A 22,508-nucleotide genomic window follows, 5' to 3' on the forward strand; every position below is an offset into this window, starting at 1 on the left:
TCCCTATCTCTGTAACCTTGTTCTGCCTCCAAATACCTCTCTTTCTCTGTAACCTCCTTCATCCCTCCACATCTCCATACCTCCCATTTCTGCAAACTCCTCCAGACCTACACCTGCCCCTATCTCTGTAACCTCCTCCAGCCCTACACACATCCCTATCTATGTAACTTCCTCCAGCCCAACAGCCGTCACTCTCTCCCTACACTCCTCCATCTTTACACCCATCCGATCTCTGTAACCTCCTCCAGCCCTACACCACTCCCTATCTCTGTAACTTCCTCCAGCCCCTACACACCTCCGTATCTCTGCAACCTCCTCCAGCCCTTCACCCCGTCCCTATCTCTGTAACCTCCTCCAGCCCTACTCCCCTCCCCTATCTCTGTAACCTCCTCCAAACCTACACCCCTCCCTATCTCTGTAACCTCCTCCAGCCTTAAACCACTCCCTATCTCTGCAATCTCCTCCACCCCTCCCTATATTTTAACCTCCTCCAGCCCCGACATCCCTCCCTATCTCTGTAACCTCCAGCCCCTACACCACTCACTATCTCTGAAACCTCCTCCAGCCCTAAACCACTCCCTATCTCTGTAACTTCCTCCAGCCCCTCACCTCTCCATATCTCTGTAACCTCCTCCAGCCCTACACCCCTCCCATCACTGTAACCTCCTCCAATCCTTCCCCCCTCCCCACCAGCTCTGTAACCCCCTCCAGCCCTACACCCCTCCCTATCTTTCTAACCTCCTCCAGCCCTGCACCCCATTGCCTACTCTGTAAACTCCTCCAGCCCCCTACAACCCTCCATATCTCTGTAATCTGTTTCTGCCCCCACATCCCTCCCTATCTCTGTAGCCTGCTCCATCCCTACACCCCTCCCTATCTCTGGAACCTCCGCCAGCCCTACTCCCCTCCCCTATCTCTGTAACCTCCTCCAAACCTACACTCCTCCCTATCTTTGTTACCTCCTCCAGCCCTACACCCCTCCCTATCTCTGTAAACTCCTCCAGCCCAGATACCCCTCCCTATTTCTGTAACCTGCTCCCACCCTAAACCCCTCCCTATCTGTAACCCCCTCCAGCTCCTAATCCCCTCCCTATCTCTGTAACCACTTCCAGCTTTACACCCCTCCCTATCTCTGTAAACCTCTCCAGCACCTACACCACTCCCAATCTCTAACTTCCTCCAGCTATATAACAGTCCCTATCTCTGTAACCTCCACCAGCTCCTACACACTTCCTATCTCTGTAAATTCCTATAACTCTACACCCCTCCCTATCACTGTAACCGCCTCCAGCCAGTAAACCCCTCCCTATCTCTGTAACCTCCTCCAATTCAACACCCCTTACTATCTCGGTAACCTCCTCCAGCCCTACACCCCTCTCTATCTCTGTAACTTCCTCCAGCCCCTCACCTCTCCATATCTCTGTAACCTCCTCCAGCCCTGCACCCCTCCCATCACTGTAACCTCCTCCAACCCTACACTGCTCTCTATCTCTGTTATCTCCTCCAGCACAAAACCCCACCCTATCTCTTTCACCTCCTCCAACCGTACACCCCTCCCTATCTCTGTGACCTCCTCGAGCCCAAGACCCATCCCTATCTCTATAACATTCTCGAGCCTCTACACACCTCCCTATCTCTGTAACGCTATCCAGGCTCCACACCTCCTCCAATCCTTACACCCCTCCTTATCTATTAAACTCCTCCAGCCCCTACATCCCTCCCTATCTCAGACACCTCCTCCAGCCCTCTACACCCCTCCCTATCTCTGAAACCTTCTCCAACCCTACACCCCTCCCTATCTCTGTAATCCACTCCAATCCCTACACCCTTCCTAACTCTGTAACCTCCTCCAGCCTGTACAACGCTCCCTATCTCTGTAACCTCCTCGAGCCCGTACACCCCTCCCTATCTCTGTAACCTCCTCGAGCCCCTACACCCCTCGCTATCTCTGTAACCTCCTCCAGCCCTACACCCCTCCCTATCTCTGTAAGCTCCTCGAGCCCCTACACCCCTCCCTATCTCTGTAACTGTAATGTCTGTAAGCTTGTAATGTTTGTAGGTCCACACTGTGGATGTGGTCGTATTGTGCACTGCAAGTGGCAGGGTTAATAATAAACAGAACCAGGCAGATTTCCGGAGGCTTCCGAGAGAGTTGCCTACCATGTTACGAACTTTGTGTGCTGTGCTCTGTGAATATATCACATTCACCATCTCGAGCCCAACACCCCTTGCTATCTCTGTAACCGCCTCCAGCCCTTACAACACTCCCTATCTCTGTAAGCTCCTCCAGCCTCTACACCCGTCCCGAGCTCTGTAACTTCCTCCAGCCCCTACTCCCCTACATATCTCTGTAACCTCCTCCATCGCTACACCCCTCCAATCACTGTAACCTCCTCCAGCCCTACGCCCCTCCCTATCTCTGTAACCTCCTCCAGCCCCTACACCCCTCCCTATCTCTGTAATGTCCTCCAGCCCTACACCCTCCCTATCTCTGTAACCTCCTCCAGCACTACACCCCTCCATATCTCTGTAACCTCCTCCAGCCCCTACACTCCTACCTATCTCTGTAACACCCTTCAGCCCCTACATCCCTCCCTATCTCTGTAACCCTTCAGCCCCTACACATCTCCCTATCTCTGTAACCTCCTCCAGCCCCTACACACCTCCCTATCTCTGCAACACCCTTCAGCCCCTACACCCCTCCCTATCTCTGTAACACCCTTCAGCCCCTACACATCTCCCTATCTCTGTAACCTCCTCCAGCCCCTACACATCTCCCTATCTCTGTAACACCCTTCAGCCCCTACACCCCTCCCTAACTCATTAACCTTCTCCATTCCCTACGACACTCCCTATCTCTGTAACCTCCTCCAACTTTACACCCCTCTCCCTGTAACCTACTCCAGCCCTACAACCCTCCCATCTCTGTAACCTCCTCCAACACATACACCCCTCCATACCTTCTAAACTCCTCCAGCCCCCACATTCCTCCCTATCTCGGTCACCTCTTCGAACCTCCTGCACACCTCCCTATCTCTGTAACCTCCTCCAGCCCTTCTCCCCTCCCTATCTCTGCAACGTTCTCCAGCACAATACCCCTCCCTATCTATGTAGCCTCCTCCAGCCCTACACTCCTTCCTATCTCTGAACCTCCTCCAGTCCCGACACCCCTCCCTATCTCTGTAACTATCTCCAGACCCTACACCCCCCCCTATCTCTGTAACCTCCTCCAGCCCTTCACCCCTCCCTATCTCTGTAAGCTCCTCCAATCCCTACACCCCTCCCTATCTGTGAAATCTCCTCCAACCCGACACCCTTCCCTAACTCTGTAAACTCCTCCAGCCCTACACTCCTTCCTATCTCGGTAAACTCCACCAGACCCTACACCCCTCCCTATCTCTGTAACCTCCTCCAGCCCCTACACATCTCCCTATCTCTGCAACCTCCTCCAGCCTTACACCCCTCTCTATCTCTGGAACCTGCTTGAGCCCCTACACCCCTCCCTATCTCTGTAACCCCCTCCAGCCCTACAATCCTCCTTCTCCCTCTACCGTCCTCCATCTCTACATCCCTCCTATCTTTGCAACTTCCTCCAGCCCTACACCCCTCCCTATCTCTGCAACTTCCTCCAGCCACTACACCCCTCCTTTTCTCTGTAACCTCCTCCAGGCTGACACTCCTCCCGTCTCTGTTACCTCCTCCAGCCCTACACCCCTCCCTATCTCTCCAACCTATCCAGCCCCATCCTATGCTGGATCTCCCTCTGTCGCTGCACTGTGGGAGTCCCTTCACCACACGGACTGACAGCACTGTGGGAGACCCTTCACCACACGGACTGACAGCACTGTGGGAGTCCCTTCACCACACGGACTGACAGCACTGTGGGAGTCCCTTCACCACACGGACTGACAGCACTGTGGGAGACCCTTCACCACACGGACTGACAGCACTGTGGGAGACCCTTCACCACAAGGACTGACAGCACTGTGGGAGACCCTTCACCACAAGGACTGACAGCACTGTGGGAGTCCCTTCACCACACGGACTGACAGCACATTGGGAGTCCCTTCACCACACGGACTGACAGCACTGTGGGAGACCTTTCACCACACGGACTGACAGCACATTGGGAGTCCCTTCACCACACGGACTGACAGCACTGTGGGAGACCCTTCACCACAAGGACTGACAGCACTGTGGGAGTCCCTTCACCACACGGACTGACAGCACTGTGGGAGTCCCTTCACCACACGGACTGACAGCACTGTGGGAGTCCCTTCACCACACGGACTGACAGCACTGTGGGAGTCCCTTCACCACACGGACTGACAGCACTGTGGGAGTCCCTTCACCACAAGGACTGACAGCACTGTGGGAGACCCTTCACTACACGGACTGACAGCACTGTGGGAGACCCTTCACCACATGGACTGACAGCACTGTGGGAGTCCCTTCACCACACAGACTTACAGCACTGTGGGAGACCCTTCACCACACAGACAGCACTGTGGGAGTCCCTTCACCACACGGACTAACAGCACTGTGGGAGACCCTTCACCACACGGACTGACAGCACTGTGGGAGACCCTTCACCACACAGACTGACAGCACTGTGGGAGACCCTTCACCACATGGACTGACAGCACTGTGGGAGACCCTTCACCACATGGACTGACAGCACTGTGGGAGTCCCTTCACCACAACGACTGACAGCACTGTGGGAGACCCTTCACCACAAGGACTGACAGCACTGTGGGAGACCCTTCACCACATGGACTGACAGCACTGTGGGAGACCCTTCACTACACGGACTGACAGCACTGTGGGAGTCCCTTCACCACACGGACTGACAGCACTGTGGGAGACCCTTCACCACAAGGACTGACAGCACTGTGGGAGTCCCTTCACCACACGGACTGACAGCACTGTGGGAGTCCCTTCACCACACGAACTGACAGCACTGTGGGAGACCCTTCACCACACGGACTGACAGCACTGTGGGAGTCCCTTCACCACACGAACTGACAGCACTGTGGGAGTCCCTTCATCACACAGACTGACAGCACTGTGGGAGACCCTTCACCACACGGGCTGACAGCACTGTGGGAGAGCCTTCACCACACGGACTGACAGCACTGTGGGAGAGCCTTCACCACACGGACTGACAGCACTGTGGGAGTCCCTTCACCACACGGACAGCACTGTGGGAGACCCTTCACCACACGGACTGACAGCACTGTGGGAGTCCCTTCACCACACGGACAGCACTGTGGGAGACCCTTCACCACACGGACTGACAGCACTGTGGGAGTCCCTTCACCACACGGACTGACAGCACTGTGGGAGACCCTTCACCACACGGACTGACAGCACTGTGGGAGACCCTTCACCACACGGACTGACAGCACTGTGGGAGACCCTTCACCACATGGACTGACAGCACTGTGGGAGTCCCTTCACCACACGGACTGACAGCACTGTGGGAGACCCTTCACCACACAGACTGACAGCACTGTGGGAGTCCCTTCACCACATGGACTGACAGCACTGTGGGAGACCCTTCACCACACGGACTGACAGCACTGTGGGAGACCCTTCACCACACGGACTGACAGCACTGTGGGAGTCCCTTCACCACAAGGACTGACAGCACTGTGGGAGACCCTTCACCACATGGACTGACAGCACTGTGGGAGACCCTTCACCACATGGACTGACAGCACTGTGGAAGTCCCTTCACCACACGGACTGACAGCACTGTGGGAGTCCCTTCACCACATGGACTGACAGCACTGTGGGAGTCCCTTCACCACACGGACTGACAGCACTGTGGGAGACCCTTCACCACATACACTGCAGCGGTTCAAGAATGCGGCTCACCACCACCTTCTCACGGGGCAATTAGGGATGGGCAATAAATGCTGGCCTTGCCAGCGACGCCCACATCCCATGAATAAATTAAATATATATATATATAGATAAGCAAGTAGTTTGTGGAATAAAATATGGTTAACCCTCCCTCCCGCGCTCCCCAGAGCCCGTACCTCGGGGAAGTCCCTCAACACCTCCGCCATCTCGTTGCCGCGCTCTCCGCACCCCACATACACAATGACGTCACTGTTGGAGAACTTCGAGAGGGATTGGGAGATCACCGTCTTCCCACAGCCAAAGGCTCCCGGGATCGCCGTCGTTCCTCCCAGAACACACCTGGATTGCGGGAGTAGAAGGGGAGGTGGTGGCGAGAGATGAGAAATAACATAAACTGAGGTCAAAGGGGCTCAACTAGGATCAGGGGTCAAAGAAGGGGGCAGGACTGGTCATGCAAGAGGATCGACACCAAAAGTGCAGGGTGAGGAGATCACAGTTTGGGGGGTGAGGAGATCACAGTTTGGGGGGTGAGGAGATCACAGTTTGGGGGGTGATGAGATCATAGTTTGGGGGGTGAGGAGATCACAGTTTGAGGGGTGAGGAGATCACAGTTTGGGTGGTGAGGAGATCACAATTTGGGGGGTGAGGAGATCATAGTTTGGGGGGTGAGGAGATCACAATTTGGGGGCTGAGGAGATCATAGTTTGGGGGTGAGGAGATCAGAGTTTGGGGGGTGAGGAGATCACTGTTTGGGGGGTGAGGAGATCATAGTTTGGAGGGTGGGGAGATCACAGTTTGGGGGGGGAGGAGATCACAGTTTGGGTGGTGAGGAGATCATAGTTTGGGGGGTGAGGAGATCACAATTTGGGGGCTGAGGAGATCATAGTTTGGGGGGTGAGGATATCACAGTTTGGGGGGTGAGGAGATCACAGTTTGGGGGTGAGGAGATCAAAGTTTGGGGGGTGAGGAGATCACTGTTTGGGGGGTGAGGAGATCATAGTTTGGGGGGTGAGGAGATCACAGTTTGCGGGGTGAGGAGATCACAGTTTGGGTGGTGAGGAGATCACAATTTGCGGGGTGAGGAGATCATAGTTTGGGGGGTGAGGAGATCACAATTTGGGGGGTGAGGAGATCACAGTTTGGGGGGTGAGGAGATCACAATTTGGGGGGTGAGGAGATCATAGTTTGGGGGTGAGGAGTCCCACAATTTGGGGGGTGAGGAGATCACAGTTTGGTGGGTGAGGGGTCCCAAAGGTTGGGGGTTGAGGAGTCCCACAGTTTGGGGGTGAGGAGATCACAGTTTGGGGGGTGAGGAGATCACAGTTTGGCGGTGAGGAGATAACAGTTTGGGGGGGTGAGGAGATTACAGTTTGGCGGGTGAGGAGATCACAGTTTGGGGGGTGAGGAGATAACAGTTTGGGGGGTGAGGAGATCACAGTTTGGGGGGTGAGGAGATCACAGTTTGGGGGGTGAGGAGATCACAGTTTGGGGGGTGAGGAGATAACAGTTTGGGGGGTGAGGAGATCACAGTTTGGGGGGTGAGGAGATCACAGTTTGGGGGGTGAGGAGATCACAGTTTGGGGGGGTGAGGAGATAACAGTTTGGGGGTTAAGGCGATCACAGTTTGGGGGGTGAGGAAATCACAGTTTGGGGGTTGAGGAGATTACAGTTTGGGGGGGTGAGGAGATCACAGTTTGGGGGTGAGGAGAAAACAGTTTGGGGGGTGAGGAGATCACAGTTTGAGGGTGAGGAGATCACAGTTTGAGGGTGAGGAGATAACAGTTTGGGGGGTGAGGAGATTACAGTTTGGGGGGTGAGGAGATTACAGTTTGGGGGGTGAGGAGATTACAGTTTGGGGGGTGAGGAGATTACTGTTTGGGGGTGAGGAGATCACAGTTTAGGGGGTGAGGAGTTCCACTGTTTGGGGGGTGAGGAGTCTCACAGTTTGGGGGGTGAGGAGATCACAGTTTGGGGAGTGAGGAGTCCCACAGTTTGGGGGGTGAGGAGATCACAGTTTGGGGTTGAGGAGATCACAGTTTGGGGGGGGAGGAGATCACTGTTTGGGGGGTGAGGAGATCACAGTTTGGGGGTGAGGAGATCACAGTTTGGGGGGGTGAGGAGATCACAGTTTGGGGGATGAGGAGATCACAGTTTGCGGGGGGAGGAGATCACAGTTTGAGGGTGAGGAGATCACAGTTTGGGGGGTGAGGAGATCACAGTTTGGGGGGTGAGGAGATCACAGTTTGTGGGTGAAGAGATCACAGTTTGGGGGGGGAGGAGATCACAGTTTGGGGGGTGAGGAGATCACAGTTTGGGGGGTGAGGAGATCACAGTTTGGGGAAGAGGAGAGCACAGTTTGGGGGGTGAGGAGATCACAGTTTGGGTGTGAGGAGGCCCACAGTTTGGGGGGTGAGGAGGTCACAGTTTGGGGGGTGAGGAGATCACAGTTTGGAGGGTGAGGAGATCACAGTTTGGGGGGTGAGGAGATCACGGTTTGGGGGGTGAGGAGATCACAGTTTGGAGGGTGATGAGACCACAGTTTAGGGGGTGAGGAGATCACAGTTTGGGGGGTGAGGAGATCACAGTTTGGGGGGTGAGGAGATCACAGTTTGGGCGGTGAGGAGATAACAGTTTGGGGGGTGACGAGATAACAGTTTGGGGGGTGAGGAGATCACAGTTTGGGGGTGAGGTGATAACAGTTTGGGGGGTGAGGAGATCACAGTTTGAGGGTGAGGAGATAAGAGTTTGGGGGGGTGAGGAGATTACAGTTTGGCGGGTGAGGAGATCACAGTTTGGGGGGTGAGGAGATCACAGTTTGGGGGGTGAGGAGATAACAGTTTTGGGGGTGAGGAGATCACAGTTTGGGGGGTGATGAGATTACAGTTTGGGGGGTGAGGAGATCATAGTTTGGGGGTGAGGAGTCCCACAATTTGGGGGGTGAGGAGATCACAGTTTGGTGTGTGAGGGGTCCCAAAGGTTGGGGGTTGAGGAGTCCCACAGTTTGGGGGTGAGGAGATCACAGTTTGGGGGGTGATGAGATTACAGTTTGGGGGGTGAGGAGATCATAGTTTGGGGGTGAGGAGTCCCACAATTTGGGGGGTGAGGAGATCACAGTTTGGTGGGTGAGGGGTCCCAAAGGTTGGGGGTTGAGGAGTCCCACAGTTTGGGGGTGAGGAGATCACAGTTTGGGGGGTGAGGAGATCACAGTTTGGGGGGTGAGGAGATCACAGTTTGGCGGGTGAGGAGATAACAGTTTGGGGGGGTGAGGAGATCACAGTTTGGGGGGTGAGGAGATCACAGTTTGGGGGGTGAGGAGATAACAGTTTGGGGGGTGAGGAGATCACAGTTTGGGGGGTGAGGAGATCACAGTTTGGGGGGTGAGGAGATCACAGTTTGGGGGGGTGAGGAGATAACAGTTTGGGGGTTAAGGCGATCACAGTTTGGGGGGTGAGGAAATCACAGTTTGGGGGTTGAGGAGATTACAGTTTGGGGGGGTGAGGAGATCACAGTTTGGGGGTGAGGAGAAAACAGTTTGGGGGGTGAGGAGATCACAGTTTGAGGGTGAGGAGATCACAGTTTGAGGGTGAGGAGATAACAGTTTGGGGGGTGAGGAGATTACAGTTTGGGGGGTGAGGAGATTACAGTTTGGGGGGTGAGGAGATTACAGTTTGGGGGGTGAGGAGATTACTGTTTGGGGGTGAGGAGATCACAGTTTAGGGGGTGAGGAGTTCCACTGTTTGGGGGGTGAGGAGATCACAGTTTAGGGGGTGAGGAGTTCCACTGTTTGGGGGGTGAGGAGTCTCACAGTTTGGGGGGTGAGGAGTCTCACAGTTCGGGGGGTGAGGAGATCACAGTTTGGGGAGTGAGGAGTCCCACAGTTTGGGGGGTGAGGAGATCACAGTTTGGGGTTGAGGAGATCACAGTTTGGGGGGGGGAGGAGATCACTGTTTGGGGGGTGAGGAGATCACAGTTTGGGGGTGAGGAGATCACAGTTTGGGGGGTGAGGAGATCACAGTTTGTGGGTGAAGAGATCACAGTTTGGGGGGTGAGGAGATCAGAGTTTGGGGGGTGAGGAGATCACAGTTTGGGGGGTGAGGAGATCACAGTTTGGGGAAGAGGAGACCACAGTTTGGGGGGTGAGGAGATCACAGTTTGGGTGTGAGGAGGCCCACAGTTTGGGGGGTGAGGAGGTCACAGTTTGGGGGGTGAGGAGATCACAGTTTGGAGGGTGAGGAGATCACAGTTTGGGGGGTGAGGAGATCACGGTTTGGGGGGTGAGGAGATCACAGTTTGGGGGGTGAGGAGTCCCCCAGTTTGGAGGGTGATGAGACCACAGTTTAGGGGGTGAGGAGATCACAGTTTGGGGGGTGAGGAGATCACAGTTTGGGGGGTGAGGAGATCACAGTTTGGGGGATGAGGAGATAACAGTTTGGGGGGTGACGAGATAACAGTTTGGGGGGTGAGGAGATCACAGTTTGGGGGTGAGGTGATAACAGTTTGGGGGGTGAGGAGATCACAGTTTGAGGGTGAGGAGATAAGAGTTTGGGGGGGTGAGGAGATTACAGTTTGGCGGGTGAGGAGATCACAGTTTGGGGGGTGAGGAGATCACAGTTTGGGGGGTGAGGAGATAACAGTTTTGGGGGTGAGGAGATCACAGTTTGGGGGGTGATGAGATTACAGTTTGGGCGGTGAGGAGATTACAGTTTGAGGGTGAGGAGAAAACATTTTGGGGGTTGAGGAGATTACAGTTTGGGGGGTGAGGAGATTACAGTTTGGGGGTTAAGGTGACCAGAGCATGGGGGGTGAGGAGATTACAGTTTGGGGGTTAAGGCGACCACAGTTTGGTGGGTGAGGAGATTACAGTTTGGGGGTGAGGAGCTCACAGTTTGGCGGGGGAGGACATCACAGTTTCGGGAGTGAGGAGATCACAGTTTGGGGGTGAGGAGTTTACAGTTTGTGGGTGAGGAGATCACAGTTTGGGGCTAAGGAGATCACAGTTTGGGGGGGGGGAGATCACAGTTTGGGGGGTGAGGAGATCACAGTTTGGGGGGAGAGGAGATCACAGTTTGGGGGGTGAGGAGATCACAGTTTGGGGGATGAGGAGATTACAGTTTGGGGGTGAGAACATCACAGTTTGAGGGTGAGGAGATCACAGTTTGGGGGGTGAGGAGATCACAGTTTGGGGGGGGAGGAGATCACAGTTTGGGGGGTGAGGAGATCACAGTTTGGGGGGTGAGGAGATCACAGTTTGCTGCGGAGGAGATCAGAGTTTGGCGGGTAAGGAGATCACAGTTTGGGGGGTGAGGAGATCACAGTTTGGGGGGTGAGGAGATCACAGTTTGCGGGTGAGGAGACCACAGTTTGGGGGGTGAGGAGATCACAGTTTGGGGGTGAGAAGGCCCACAGTTTGGGGGGTGAGCAGGTCACAGTTTGGGGGGAGGAGATCAGAGTTTTGGGGGTGAGGAGATCACAGTTTGGGGGGTGAGGAGATCACAGTTTGTGGGGTGAGGATCTTACAGTTTGAGGGGTGAGGAGATCACAGTTTGGGGGGTGAGGAGATCACAGTTTGGGGGGTGAGGAGACCACAGTTTGGGGGTATGGAGATCACAGTTTGGGGGGTGAGGAGATCACAGTTTGGGGGTGAGGAGATCACAGTTTTGGGGGTGAGGAGATCACAGTTTGGGGGGTGAGGAGATCACAGTTTGCAGGGTGAGGAGATCACAGTTTGGGGGGTGAGGAGATCACAGTTTGGGGGTGAGGAGATCACAGTTTGGGGGGTGAGGAGATCACAGTTTGGGGGGTGAGGAGATCACAGTTTGGGGGGTGAGGAAATCACAGTTTGGGGGGTGAGGAGATCACAGTTTGGGGGGTGAGGAGATCACAGTTTGGGGGGGTGAGGAGATCACAGTTTGGGATTGAGGAGATAACAGTTTGGGGGGCGAGGAGATAACAGTTTGGGGGGGTGAGGAGATCACAGTTTGGGGGGGTGAGGAGATCACAGTTTGGGATTGAGGAGATAACAGTTTGGGGGGTGAGGAGATCACAGTTTGGGGGGTGAAGAGATTACAGTTGGGGGGTGAGGAGATAACAGTTTGGAGGGTGATGAGACCACAGTTTGGGGGGTGAGGAGATTACAGTTTGGGGGGTGAGGAGATCACAGTTTGGGGGGTGAGGAAATCAATGTTTGGGGGTGAGGAGATAAAAGTTTGGGGGGGTGAGGAGATCACAGTTTGGGGGGTGAGGAGATCACAGTTTGGGGGGTGAGGAAATCAATGTTTGGGGGGTGAGGAGATAACAGTTTGGGGGGGTGAGGAGATCACAGTTTGGGGGGTGAGGAGATCACAGTTTGGGGGGTGAGGAGATAACAGTTTGGGGGGGTGAGGAGATCACAGTTTGGGGGGTGAGGAGATCACAGTTTGGGGAGTGAGGAGTCCCACAGTTTGGGGGGTGAGGAGATCACAGTTTGGGGTTGAGGAGATCACAGTTTGGGGGGGGGGAGGAGATCACTGTTTGGGGGGTGAGGAGATCACAGTTTGGGGGTGAGGAGATCACAGTTTGGGGGGTGAGGAGATCACAGTTTGTGGGTGAAGAGATCACAGTTTGGGGGGTGAGGAGATCAGAGTTTGGGGGGTGAGGAGATCACAGTTTGGGGGGTGAGGAGATCACAGTTTGGGGAAGAGGAGACCACAGTTTGGGGGGTGAGGAGATCACAGTTTGGGTGTGAGGAGGCCCACAGTTTGGGGGGTGAGGAGGTCACAGTTTGGGGGGTGAGGAGATCACAGTTTGGAGGGTGAGGAGATCACAGTTTGGGGGGTGAGGAGATCACGGTTTGGGGGGTGAGGAGATCACAGTTTGGGGGGTGAGGAGTCCCCCAGTTTGGAGGGTGATGAGACCACAGTTTAGGGGGTGAGGAGATCACAGTTTGGGGGGTGAGGAGATCACAGTTTGGGGGGTGAGGAGATCACAGTTTGGGGGGTGAGGAGATAACAGTTTGGGGGGTGACGAGATAACAGTTTGGGGGGTGAGGAGATCACAGTTTTGGGGTGAGGTGATAACAGTTTGGGGGGTGAGGAGATCACAGTTTGAGGGTGAGGAGATAAGAGTTTGGGGGGGTGAGGAGATTACAGTTTGGCGGGTGAGGAGATCACAGTTTGGGGGGTGAGGAGATCACAGTTTGGGGGGTGAGGAGATAACAGTTTTGGGGGTGAGGAGATCACAGTTTGGGGGGTGATGAGATTACAGTTTGGGCGGTGAGGAGATTACAGTTTGAGGGTGAGGAGAAAACATTTTGGGGGTTGAGGAGATTACAGTTTGGGGGGTGAGGAGATTACAGTTTGGGGGTTAAGGTGACCAGAGCATGGGGGGTGAGGAGATTACAGTTTGGGGGTTAAGGCGACCACAGTTTGGTGGGTGAGGAGATTACAGTTTGGGGGTGAGGAGCTCACAGTTTGGGGGGGGAGGACATCACAGTTTCGGGAGTGAGGAGATCACAGTTTGGGGGTGAGGAGATTACAGTTTGTGGGTGAGGAGATCACAGTTTGGGGCTAAGGAGATCACAGTTTGGGGGGGGGGAGATCACAGTTTGGGGGGTGAGGAGATCACAGTTTGGGGGATGAGGAGATTACAGTTTGGGGGTGAGAACATCACAGTTTGAGGGTGAGGAGATCACAGTTTGGGGGGTGAGGAGATCACAGTTTGGGGGGGGAGGAGATCACAGTTTGGGGGGTGAGGAGATCACAGTTTGGGGGGTGAGGAGATCACAGTTTGCTGCGGAGGAGATCAGAGTTTGGCGGGTAAGGAGATCACAGTTTGGGGGGTGAGGAGATCACAGTTTGGGGGGTGAGGAGATCACAGTTTGCGGGTGAGGAGACCACAGTTTGGGGGGTGAGGAGATCACAGTTTGGGGGTGAGAAGGCCCACAGTTTGGGGGGTGAGCAGGTCACAGTTTGGGGGGAGGAGATCAGAGTTTTGGGGGTGAGGAGATCACAGTTTGGGGGGTGAGGAGATCACAGTTTGTGGGGTGAGGATCTTACAGTTTGGGGGGTGAGGAGATCACAGTTTGGGGGGTGAGGATACCACAGTTTGGGGGTATGGAGATCACAGTTTGGGGGGTGAGGAGATCACAGTTTGGGGGTGAGGAGATCACAGTTTTGGGGGTGAGGAGATCACAGTTTGGGGGGTGAGGAGATCACAGTTTGCAGGGTGAGGAGATCACAGTTTGGGGGGTGAGGAGATCACAGTTTGGGGGTGAGGAGATCACAGTTTGGGGGGTGAGGAGATCACAGTTTGGGGGGTGAGGAGATCACAGTTTGGGGGGTGAGGAAATCACAGTTTGGGGGGTGAGGAGATCACAGTTTGGGGGGTGAGGAGATCACAGTTTGGGGGGGTGAGGAGATCACAGTTTGGGATTGAGGAGATAACAGTTTGGGGGGCGAGGAGATAACAGTTTGGGGGGGTGAGGAGATCACAGTTTGGGGGGGTGAGGAGATCACAGTTTGGGATTGAGGAGATAACAGTTTGGGGGGTGAGGAGATCACAGTTTGGGGGGTGAGGAGATAACAGTTTGGAGGGTGATGAGACCACAGTTTGGGGGGTGAGGAAATCAATGTTTGGGGGTGAGGAGATAAAAGTTTGGGGGGGTGAGGAGATCACAGTTTGGGGGGTGAGGAGATCACAGTTTGGGGGGTGAGGAAATCAATGTTTGGGGGGTGAGGAGATAACAGTTTGGGGGGGTGAGGAGATCACAGTTTGGGGGGTGAGGAGATCACAGTTTGGGGGGTGAGGAGATAACAGTTTGGGGGGGTGAGGAGATCACAGTTTGGGGGGTGAGGAGATCACAGTTTGGGGGGTGAGGAGATAACAGTTTGGGGGGGTGAGGAGATCACATTTTGGGGGGTGAGGAGATAACAGTTTGGGGGGTGAGGAGATAACATTTTGGGGGGTGAGGAGATAACAGTTTGGGGGGTGAGGAGATAACAGTTTGGGGGGGTGAGGAGATCACAGTTTGGGGGGGTGAGGAGATCACAGTTTGGGGGGTGAGGAGATCACAGTTTGGGGGGTGAGGAAATCACAGTTTGGGGGTGAGGAGATCACAGTTTGGGGGGTGAGGAGATAACAGTTTGGGGGGGTGAGGAAATCACAGTTTGGGGGTGAGGAGATCACAGTTTGGGGGGTGAGGAGATAACAGTTTGGGGGGGTGAGGAGATCACAGTTTGGGGGTGAGGAGATCACAGTTTGGGGGGTGAGGAGATAACAGTTTGGGGGGTGAGGAGATCACAGTTTGGGGGGTGAGGAGATAACAGTTTGGGGGGTGAGGAGATCACAGTTTGGGGGTGAGGAGATCACAGTTTGGGGGGGTGAGGAGATCACAGTTTGGGGGGTGAGGAGATAACAGTTTGGGGGGGTGAGGAGATCACAGTTTGGGGGTGAGGAGAAAGAAGTTTGGGGGGGTGAGGAGATTACAGTTTGGGGGGTGAGGAGATTACAGTTTGGGGGGTGAGGAGATTACAGTTTGGGGGTGAGCAGATAACAGTTTGGGGGGGGAGGAGATAACAGTTTGGAGGGTGAAGAGATCACAGTTTGGGGGTGAGGAGAAAGAAGTTTGGGGGGTGAGGAGATCACAGTTTGAGGGTGAGGAGATCACAGTTTGGGGGGTGAGGAGATTACAGTTTGGGGGGTGAGGAGATTACAGTTTGGGGGGTGAAGAGATTACAGTTTGGGGGGTGAGGAGATTACAGTTTGAGGGTGAGGAGATAACAGTTTGGGGGGTGAGGAGATTATAGTTTGGGGGGTGAGGATATTGCAGTTTGGGGGTTAAGGCGACCACAGTTTGGGGGATGAGGAGATTCCAGTTTGAGGGTTAAGGCGACCACAGTTTGGTGGTTGAGGAGATTACAGTTTGGGGGGTGAGGAGATTACAGTTTGGTGGTTAAGGCGACCACAGTTTTGGGGGTGAGGAGATTACAGTTTAGGGGTGAGGAGATCACAGTTTGGGGGGGGAGGTCATCACAGTTTGGGGGGTGAGGAGATCACAGTTTGGGGGTGAGGAGATCACAGTTTGGGGGATGAGGAGATTACAGTTTGGTGGTGAGAAGATCACAGTTTGAGGGTGAGGAGATCACAGTTTGGGGGGTGAGGAGATCACAGTTTGGGGGGGGAGGAGATCACAGTTTGGGGGGTGAGGAGATCACAGTTTGGGGGGTGAGGAGATCACAGTTTGCTGGGGAGGAGATCAGAGTTTGGCGGGTGAGGAGACCACAGTTTTGGGGGGTGAGGAGATCACAGTTTGGGGGGTGAGGAGACCACAGTTTGGGGGTGAGGAGATCACAGTTTGGTGGGTGAGGAGATCAGAGTTTGGGGGGTGAGGAGATCACAGTTTGGGGGTGAGGAGATCACAGTTTCGGGGGTGAGGAGATCACAGTTTGGGGGTGAGGAGATCACAGTTTGGGGGGTGAGGAGATCACAGTTTGGGGGTGAGGAGATCACAGTTTCGGGGGTGAGGAGATCACAGTTTGGGGGTGAGGAGAGATCACAGTTTGGGGGTGAGGAGATCACAGTTTGGGGGGGTGAGGAGATAACAGTTTGGGGGGTTAGGAGATCACAGTTTGGGGGGTTAGGAGATCACAGTTTGGGGGGTGAGGAGATCACAGTTTGGGGGGTGAGGAGACCACAGTTTTGGGGGGTGAGGAGATCACAGTTTGGGGGGTGAGGAGACCACAGTTTGGGGGTGAGGAGATCACAGTTTGGTGGGTGAGGAGATCAGAGTTTGGGGGGTGAGGAGATCACAGTTTGGTGGGTGAGGAGATCACAGTTTGGGGGGTGAGGAAATCACAGTTTTGGGGGGTGAGGAGATCACAGTTTGGGGGGTGAGGAGATCACAGTTTGGGGGTATGGAGATCAGAGTTTGGGGGGTGAGGAGATCACAGTTTGGGGGGTGAGGAGATCACAGTTTGCGGGGTGAGGAGATCACAGTTTGGGGGGTGAGGAGATCACAGTTTGGGGGTGAGGAGATCACAGTTTGGGGGGTGAGGAGATCACAGTTTGGGGGGTGAGGAGATCACAGTTTGGGGGGTGAGGAAATCACAGTTTGGGGGGTGAGGAGATCACAGTTTGGGGGGTGAGGAGATCACAGTTTGGGGGGGTGAGGAGATCACAATTTGGGGGTGAGGAGATCACAGTTTGGGGGGTGAGGAGATAACAGTTTGGGGGGGTGAGGAGATCACAGTTTGGGGGGGTGAGGAGATCACAGTTTGGGATTGAGGAGATAACAGTTTCGGGGGTGAGGAGATCACAGTTTGGGGGGTGAAGAGATTACAGTTTGGGGGGGTGAGGAGATAACAGTTTGGAGGGTGATGAGACCACAGTTTGGGGGGTGAGGAGATTACAGTTTTGGGGGTGAGGAGATCACAGTTTGGGGGGTGAGGAAATCAATGTTTGGGGGGTGAGGAGATAACAGTTTGGGGGGGTGAGGAGATCACAGTTTGGGGGGTGAGGAGATCACAGTTTGGGGGGTGAGGAAATCAATGTTTGGGGGGTGAGGAGATAACATTTTGGGGGGGTGAGGAGATCACAGTTTGGGGGGTGAGGAGATAACAGTTTGGGGGGGTGAGGAGATCACATTTTGGGGGGTGAGGAGATAACAGTTTGAGGGGGTGAGCAGATAACTGTTTGGGGGGGTGAGGAGATCACAGTTTGGGGGGGTGAGGAGATCACAGTTTGGGGGGTGAGGAGATCACTGTTTGGGGGGGTGAGGAGATCACATTTTGGGGGGTGAGGAGATAACAGTTTGGGGGGTGAGGAGATAACTGTTTGGGGGGTGAGGAGATCACAGTTTGGGGGGTGAGGAGATCACAGTTTGGAGGGTGAGGAAATCACAGTTTGGGGGGGTGAGGAGATCACAGTTTGGCGGGTGAGGAGATCACAGTTTGGGGGGTGAGGAGATAACAGTTTGGGGGGGTGAGGAGATCACAGTTTGGGGGTGAGGAGATCACAGTTTGGGGGGTGAGGAGATCACAGTTTGGGGGGTGAGGAGATAACAGTTTGGGGGGGTGAGGAGATCACAGTTTGGGGGTGAGGAGATCACAGTTTGGGGGGTGAGGAGATAACAGTTTGGGGGGTGAGGAGATCACAGTTTGGGGGGTGAGGAGATAACAGTTTGGGGGGTGAGGAGATCACAGTTTGGGGGTGAGGAGATCACAGTTTGGGGGGTGAGGAGATAACAGTTTGGGGGGGTGAGGAGATCACAGTTTGGGGGGTGAGGAGATCACAGTTTGGGGGGTGAGGAGATCACAGTTTGGGGGGTGAAGAGATTACAGTTTGGGGGGTGAGGAGATTACAGTTTGAGGGTGAGGAGATAACAGTTTGGGGGGGGAGGAGATAACAGTTTGGAGGGTGAAGAGATCACAGTTTGGGGGTGAGGAGAAAGAAGTTTGGGGGGTGAGGAGATCACAGTTTGAGGGTGAGGAGATCACAGTTTGAGGGTGAGGAGATAACAGTTTGGGGGGTGAGGAGATTACAGTTTGGGGGGTGAGGAGATTACAGTTTGGGGGGTGAGGAGATTAAAGTTTGGGGGGTGAAGAGATTACAGTTTGGGGGGTGAGGAGATTACAGTTTGAGGGTGAGGAGATAACAGTTTGGGGGGTGAGGAGATTATAGTTTGGGGGGTGAGGATATTGCAGTTTGGGGGTTAAGGCGACCACAGTTTGGGGGATGAGGAGATTCCAGTTTGAGGGTTAAGGCGACCACAGTTTGGTGGTTGAGGAGATTACAGTTTGGGGGGTGAGGAGATTACAGTTTGGTGGTTAAGGCGACCACAGTTTTGGGGGTGAGGAGATTACAGTTTAGGGGTGAGGAGATCACAGTTTGGGGGGGGAGGTCATCACAGTTTGGGGGGTGAGGAGATCACAGTTTGGGGGTGAGGAGATCACAGTTTGGGGGATGAGGAGATTACAGTTTGGTGGTGAGAAGATCACAGTTTGAGGGTGAGGAGATCACAGTTTGGGGGGTGAGGAGATCACAGTTTGGGGGGGAAGAGATCACAGTTTGGGGGGCGAGGAGATCACAGTTTGGGGGGTGAGGAGATCACAGTTTGCTGGGGAGGAGATCAGAGTTTGGCGGGTGAGGAGATCACAGTTTGGGGGGTGAGGAGATCACAGTTTGGGGGGGAGGAGATCACAGTTTGGCGGGTGAGGAGATCACAGTTTGGGCGGGGGAGATCACAGTTTGGGGGTTGAGGAGATCACAGTTTGGGGGTGAGGAGATCACAGTTTCGGGGGTGAGGAGATCACAGTTTGGGGGTGAGGAGATCACAGTTTGGGGTTGAGGAGATCACAGTTTGGGGGTGAGGAGATCACAGTTTCGGGGGTGAGGAGATCACAGTTTGGGAGTGAGGAGATCACAGTTTGGGGGGGGGGAGATCACAGTTTGGGGGGTGAGGAGATCACAGTTTGGGGGGTGAGGAGATCACAGTTTGTGGGGGAGGAGATCACAGTTTGGGGGGTGAGGAGATCACAGTTTGGGGGGTGAGGAGATCACAGTTTGGGGGGTGAGGAGATCACAGTTTGGGGGGTGAGGAGATCACAGTTTGCGGGGTGAGGAGATCACAGTTTGTGGGTGAGGAGATCACAGTTTGGGGGGTGAGGAGATCACAGTTTGGGGGGTGAGGAGATCACAGTTTGGGGGGTGAGGAGATCACAGTTTGGGGGGTGAGGAGATCACAGTTTGGGGGGGTGAGGAGATCACAATTTGGGGGGTGAGGAGATCACAGTTTGGGGGGTGAGGAGATAACAGTTTGGGGGGGTGTGGAGATCACAGTTTGGGGGGGTGAGGAGATCACAGTTTGGGATTGAGGAGATAACAGTTTGGGGGGTGAAGAGATTACAGTTTGGGGGGTGAGGAGATAACAGTTTGGAGGGTGATGAGACCACAGTTTGGGGGGTGAGGAGATTACAGTTTTGGGGGTGAGGAGATCACAGTTTGGGGGGTGAGGAAATCAATGTTTGGGGGGTGAGGAGATAACAGTTTGGGGGGGTGAGGAGATCACAGTTTGGGGGGTGAGGAGATCACAGTTTGGGGGGTGAGGAAATCAATGTTTGGGGGGTGAGGAGATAACATTTTGGGGGGGTGAGGAGATCACAGTTTGGGGGGTGAGGAGATCACAGTTTGGGGGGTGAGGAGATAACAGTTTGGGGGGGTGAGGAGATCACATTTTGGGGGGTGAGGAGATAACAGTTTGGGGGGTGAGGAGATAACTGTTTGGGGGGGTGAGGAGATCACAGTTTGGGGGGGTGAGGAGATCACAGTTTGGGGGGTGAGGAGATCACTGTTTGGGGTGTGAGGAGATCATAGTTTGGGGGGTGAGGAGATCACAGTTTGGGGGGTGAGGAAATCACAGTTTGGGGGGGTGAGGAGATCACAGTTTGGCGGGTGAGGAGATCACAGTTTGGGGGGTGAGGAGATAACAGTTTGGGGGGGTGAGGAGATCACAGTTTGGGGGTGAGGAGATCACAGTTTGGGGGGTGAGGAGATCACAGTTTGGGGGGTGAGGAGATAACAGTTTGGGGGGGTGAGGAGATCACAGTTTGGGGGTGAGGAGATCACAGTTTGGGGGGTGAGGAGATAACAGTTTGGAGGGTGAGGAGATCACAGTTTGGGGGGTGAGGAGATAACAGTTTGGGGGGTGAGGAGATCACAGTTTGGGGGTGAGGAGATCACAGTTTGGGGGGGTGAGGAGATCACAGTTTGGGGGGTGAGGAGATAACAGTTTGGGGGGGTGAGGAGATCACAGTTTGGGGGGTGAGGAGATCACAGTTTGGGGGGTGAGGAGATCACAGTTTGGGGGGTGAAGAGATCACAGTTTGGGGGGTGAGGAGATTTCAGTTTGAGGGTGAGGAGATAACAGTTTGGGGGGGGAGGAGATAACAGTTTGGAGGGTGAAGAGATCACAGTTTGGGGGTGAGGAGAAAGAAGTTTGGGGGGTGAGGAGATCACAGTTTGAGGGTGAGGAGATCACAGTTTGAGGGTGATGAGATAACAGTTTGGGGGGTGAGGAGATTACAGTTTGGGGGGTGAGGAGATTACAGTTTGGGGGGTGAGGAGATTAAAGTTTGGGGGGTGAAGAGATTACAGTTTGGGGGGTGAGGAGATTACAGTTTGAGGGTGAGGAGATAACAGTTTGGGGGGTGAGGAGATTATAGTTTGGGGGGTGAGGATATTGCAGTTTGGGGGTTAAGGCGACCACAGTTTGGGGGATGAGGAGATTCCAGTTTGAGGGTTAAGGCGACCACAGTTTGGTGGTTGAGGAGATTACAGTATGGGGGGTGAGGAGATTACAGTTTGGTGGTTAAGGCGACCACAGTTTTGGGGGTGAGGAGATTACAGTTTAGGGGTGAGGAGATCACAGTTTGGGGGGGGAGGTCATCACAGTTTGGGGGGTGAGGAGATCACAGTTTGGGGGTGAGGAGATCACAGTTTGGGGGATGAGGAGATTACAGTTTGGTGGTGAGAAGATCACAGTTTGAGGGTGAGGAGATCACAGTTTGGGGGGTGAGGAGATCACAGTTTGGGGGGGGAAGAGATCACAGTTTGGGGGGCGAGGAGATCACAGTTTGGGGGGTGAGGAGATCACAGTTTGCTGGGGAGGAGATCAGAGTTTGGCGGGTGAGGAGATCACAGTTTGGGGGGTGAGGAGATCACAGTTTGGGGGGGAGGAGATCACAGTTTGGCGGGTGAGGAGATCACAGTTTGGGCGGGGGAGATCACAGTTTGGGGGTTGAGGAGATCACAGTTTGGGGGTGAGGAGATCACAGTTTCGGGGGTGAGGAGATCACAGTTTGGGGGTGAGGAGATCACAGTTTGGGGGGTGAGGAGATCACAGTTTGGGGGTGAGGAGATCACAGTTTCGGGGGTGAGGAGATCACAGTTTGGGGGTGAGGAGATCACAGTTTGGGGGGGGGGAGGAGATCACAGTTTGGGGGGTGAGGAGATCACAGTTTGTGGGGGAGGAGATCACAGTTTGGGGGGTGAGGAGATCACAGTTTGGGGGGTGAGGAGATCACAGTTTGGGGTTGAGGAGATCAAAGTTTGGGGGCGGAGATCACAGTTTGGTGGGTGAGGAGATCACAGTTTGGGGGGTGAGGAGATCACAGTTTGGGGGTGAGGAGATCACAGTTTCGGGGGTGAGGAGATCACAGTTTGGGGGTGAGGAGATCACAGTTTGGGGGGTGAGGAGATCACAGTTTGGGGGTGAGGAGATCACAGTTTGGGGGGTGAGGAGATCACAGTTTGGGGGGTGAGGAGATCACAGTTTGGGGGGGAGGAGATCAAAGTTTGAGGGTGAGGAGATCACAGTTTGGGGGGTGAGGAGATCACAGTTTGGGGGGGTGAGGAGATCATAGTTTGGGGGGTGAGGAGATCACAGTTTGGGGGTGAGGAGATTACAGTTTGGGGGGGGAGGAGATAACAGTTTGGAGGGTGAGGAGATCACAGTTTGGGGGTGAGGAGAAAGAAGTTTGTGGGGTGAGGAGATTACAGTTTGAGGGTGAGGAGATCACAGTTTGAGGGTGAGGAGATAACAGTTTGGGGGGTGAGGAGATTACAGTTTGAGGGTGAGGAGATAACAGTTTGGGGGGTGAGGAGATTAC

The 22,508-nt window shown here is 54.5% G+C and overlaps 1 protein-coding gene across 1 annotated transcript in view; it reads right to left on the reverse strand.

Annotated features, from left to right (window-relative positions):
* LOC139269201 (V-type proton ATPase catalytic subunit A-like) overlaps positions 1 to 22,508 on the reverse strand; it is a 149,504-nt gene that overhangs the window by 62,503 nt on the left and 64,493 nt on the right. Inside the window, exon 4 of the mRNA XM_070888293.1 lies at positions 6,045 to 6,207. Within this exon, the coding sequence (XP_070744394.1) occupies positions 6,045 to 6,207 (163 nt within the window). The remainder of the gene's footprint in view (positions 1 to 6,044; positions 6,208 to 22,508) is intronic.

Source organism: Pristiophorus japonicus, chromosome 8 (genome assembly GCF_044704955.1).
Source record: "Pristiophorus japonicus isolate sPriJap1 chromosome 8, sPriJap1.hap1, whole genome shotgun sequence".
Taxonomy (NCBI): Eukaryota; Metazoa; Chordata; class Chondrichthyes; family Pristiophoridae; genus Pristiophorus; species Pristiophorus japonicus.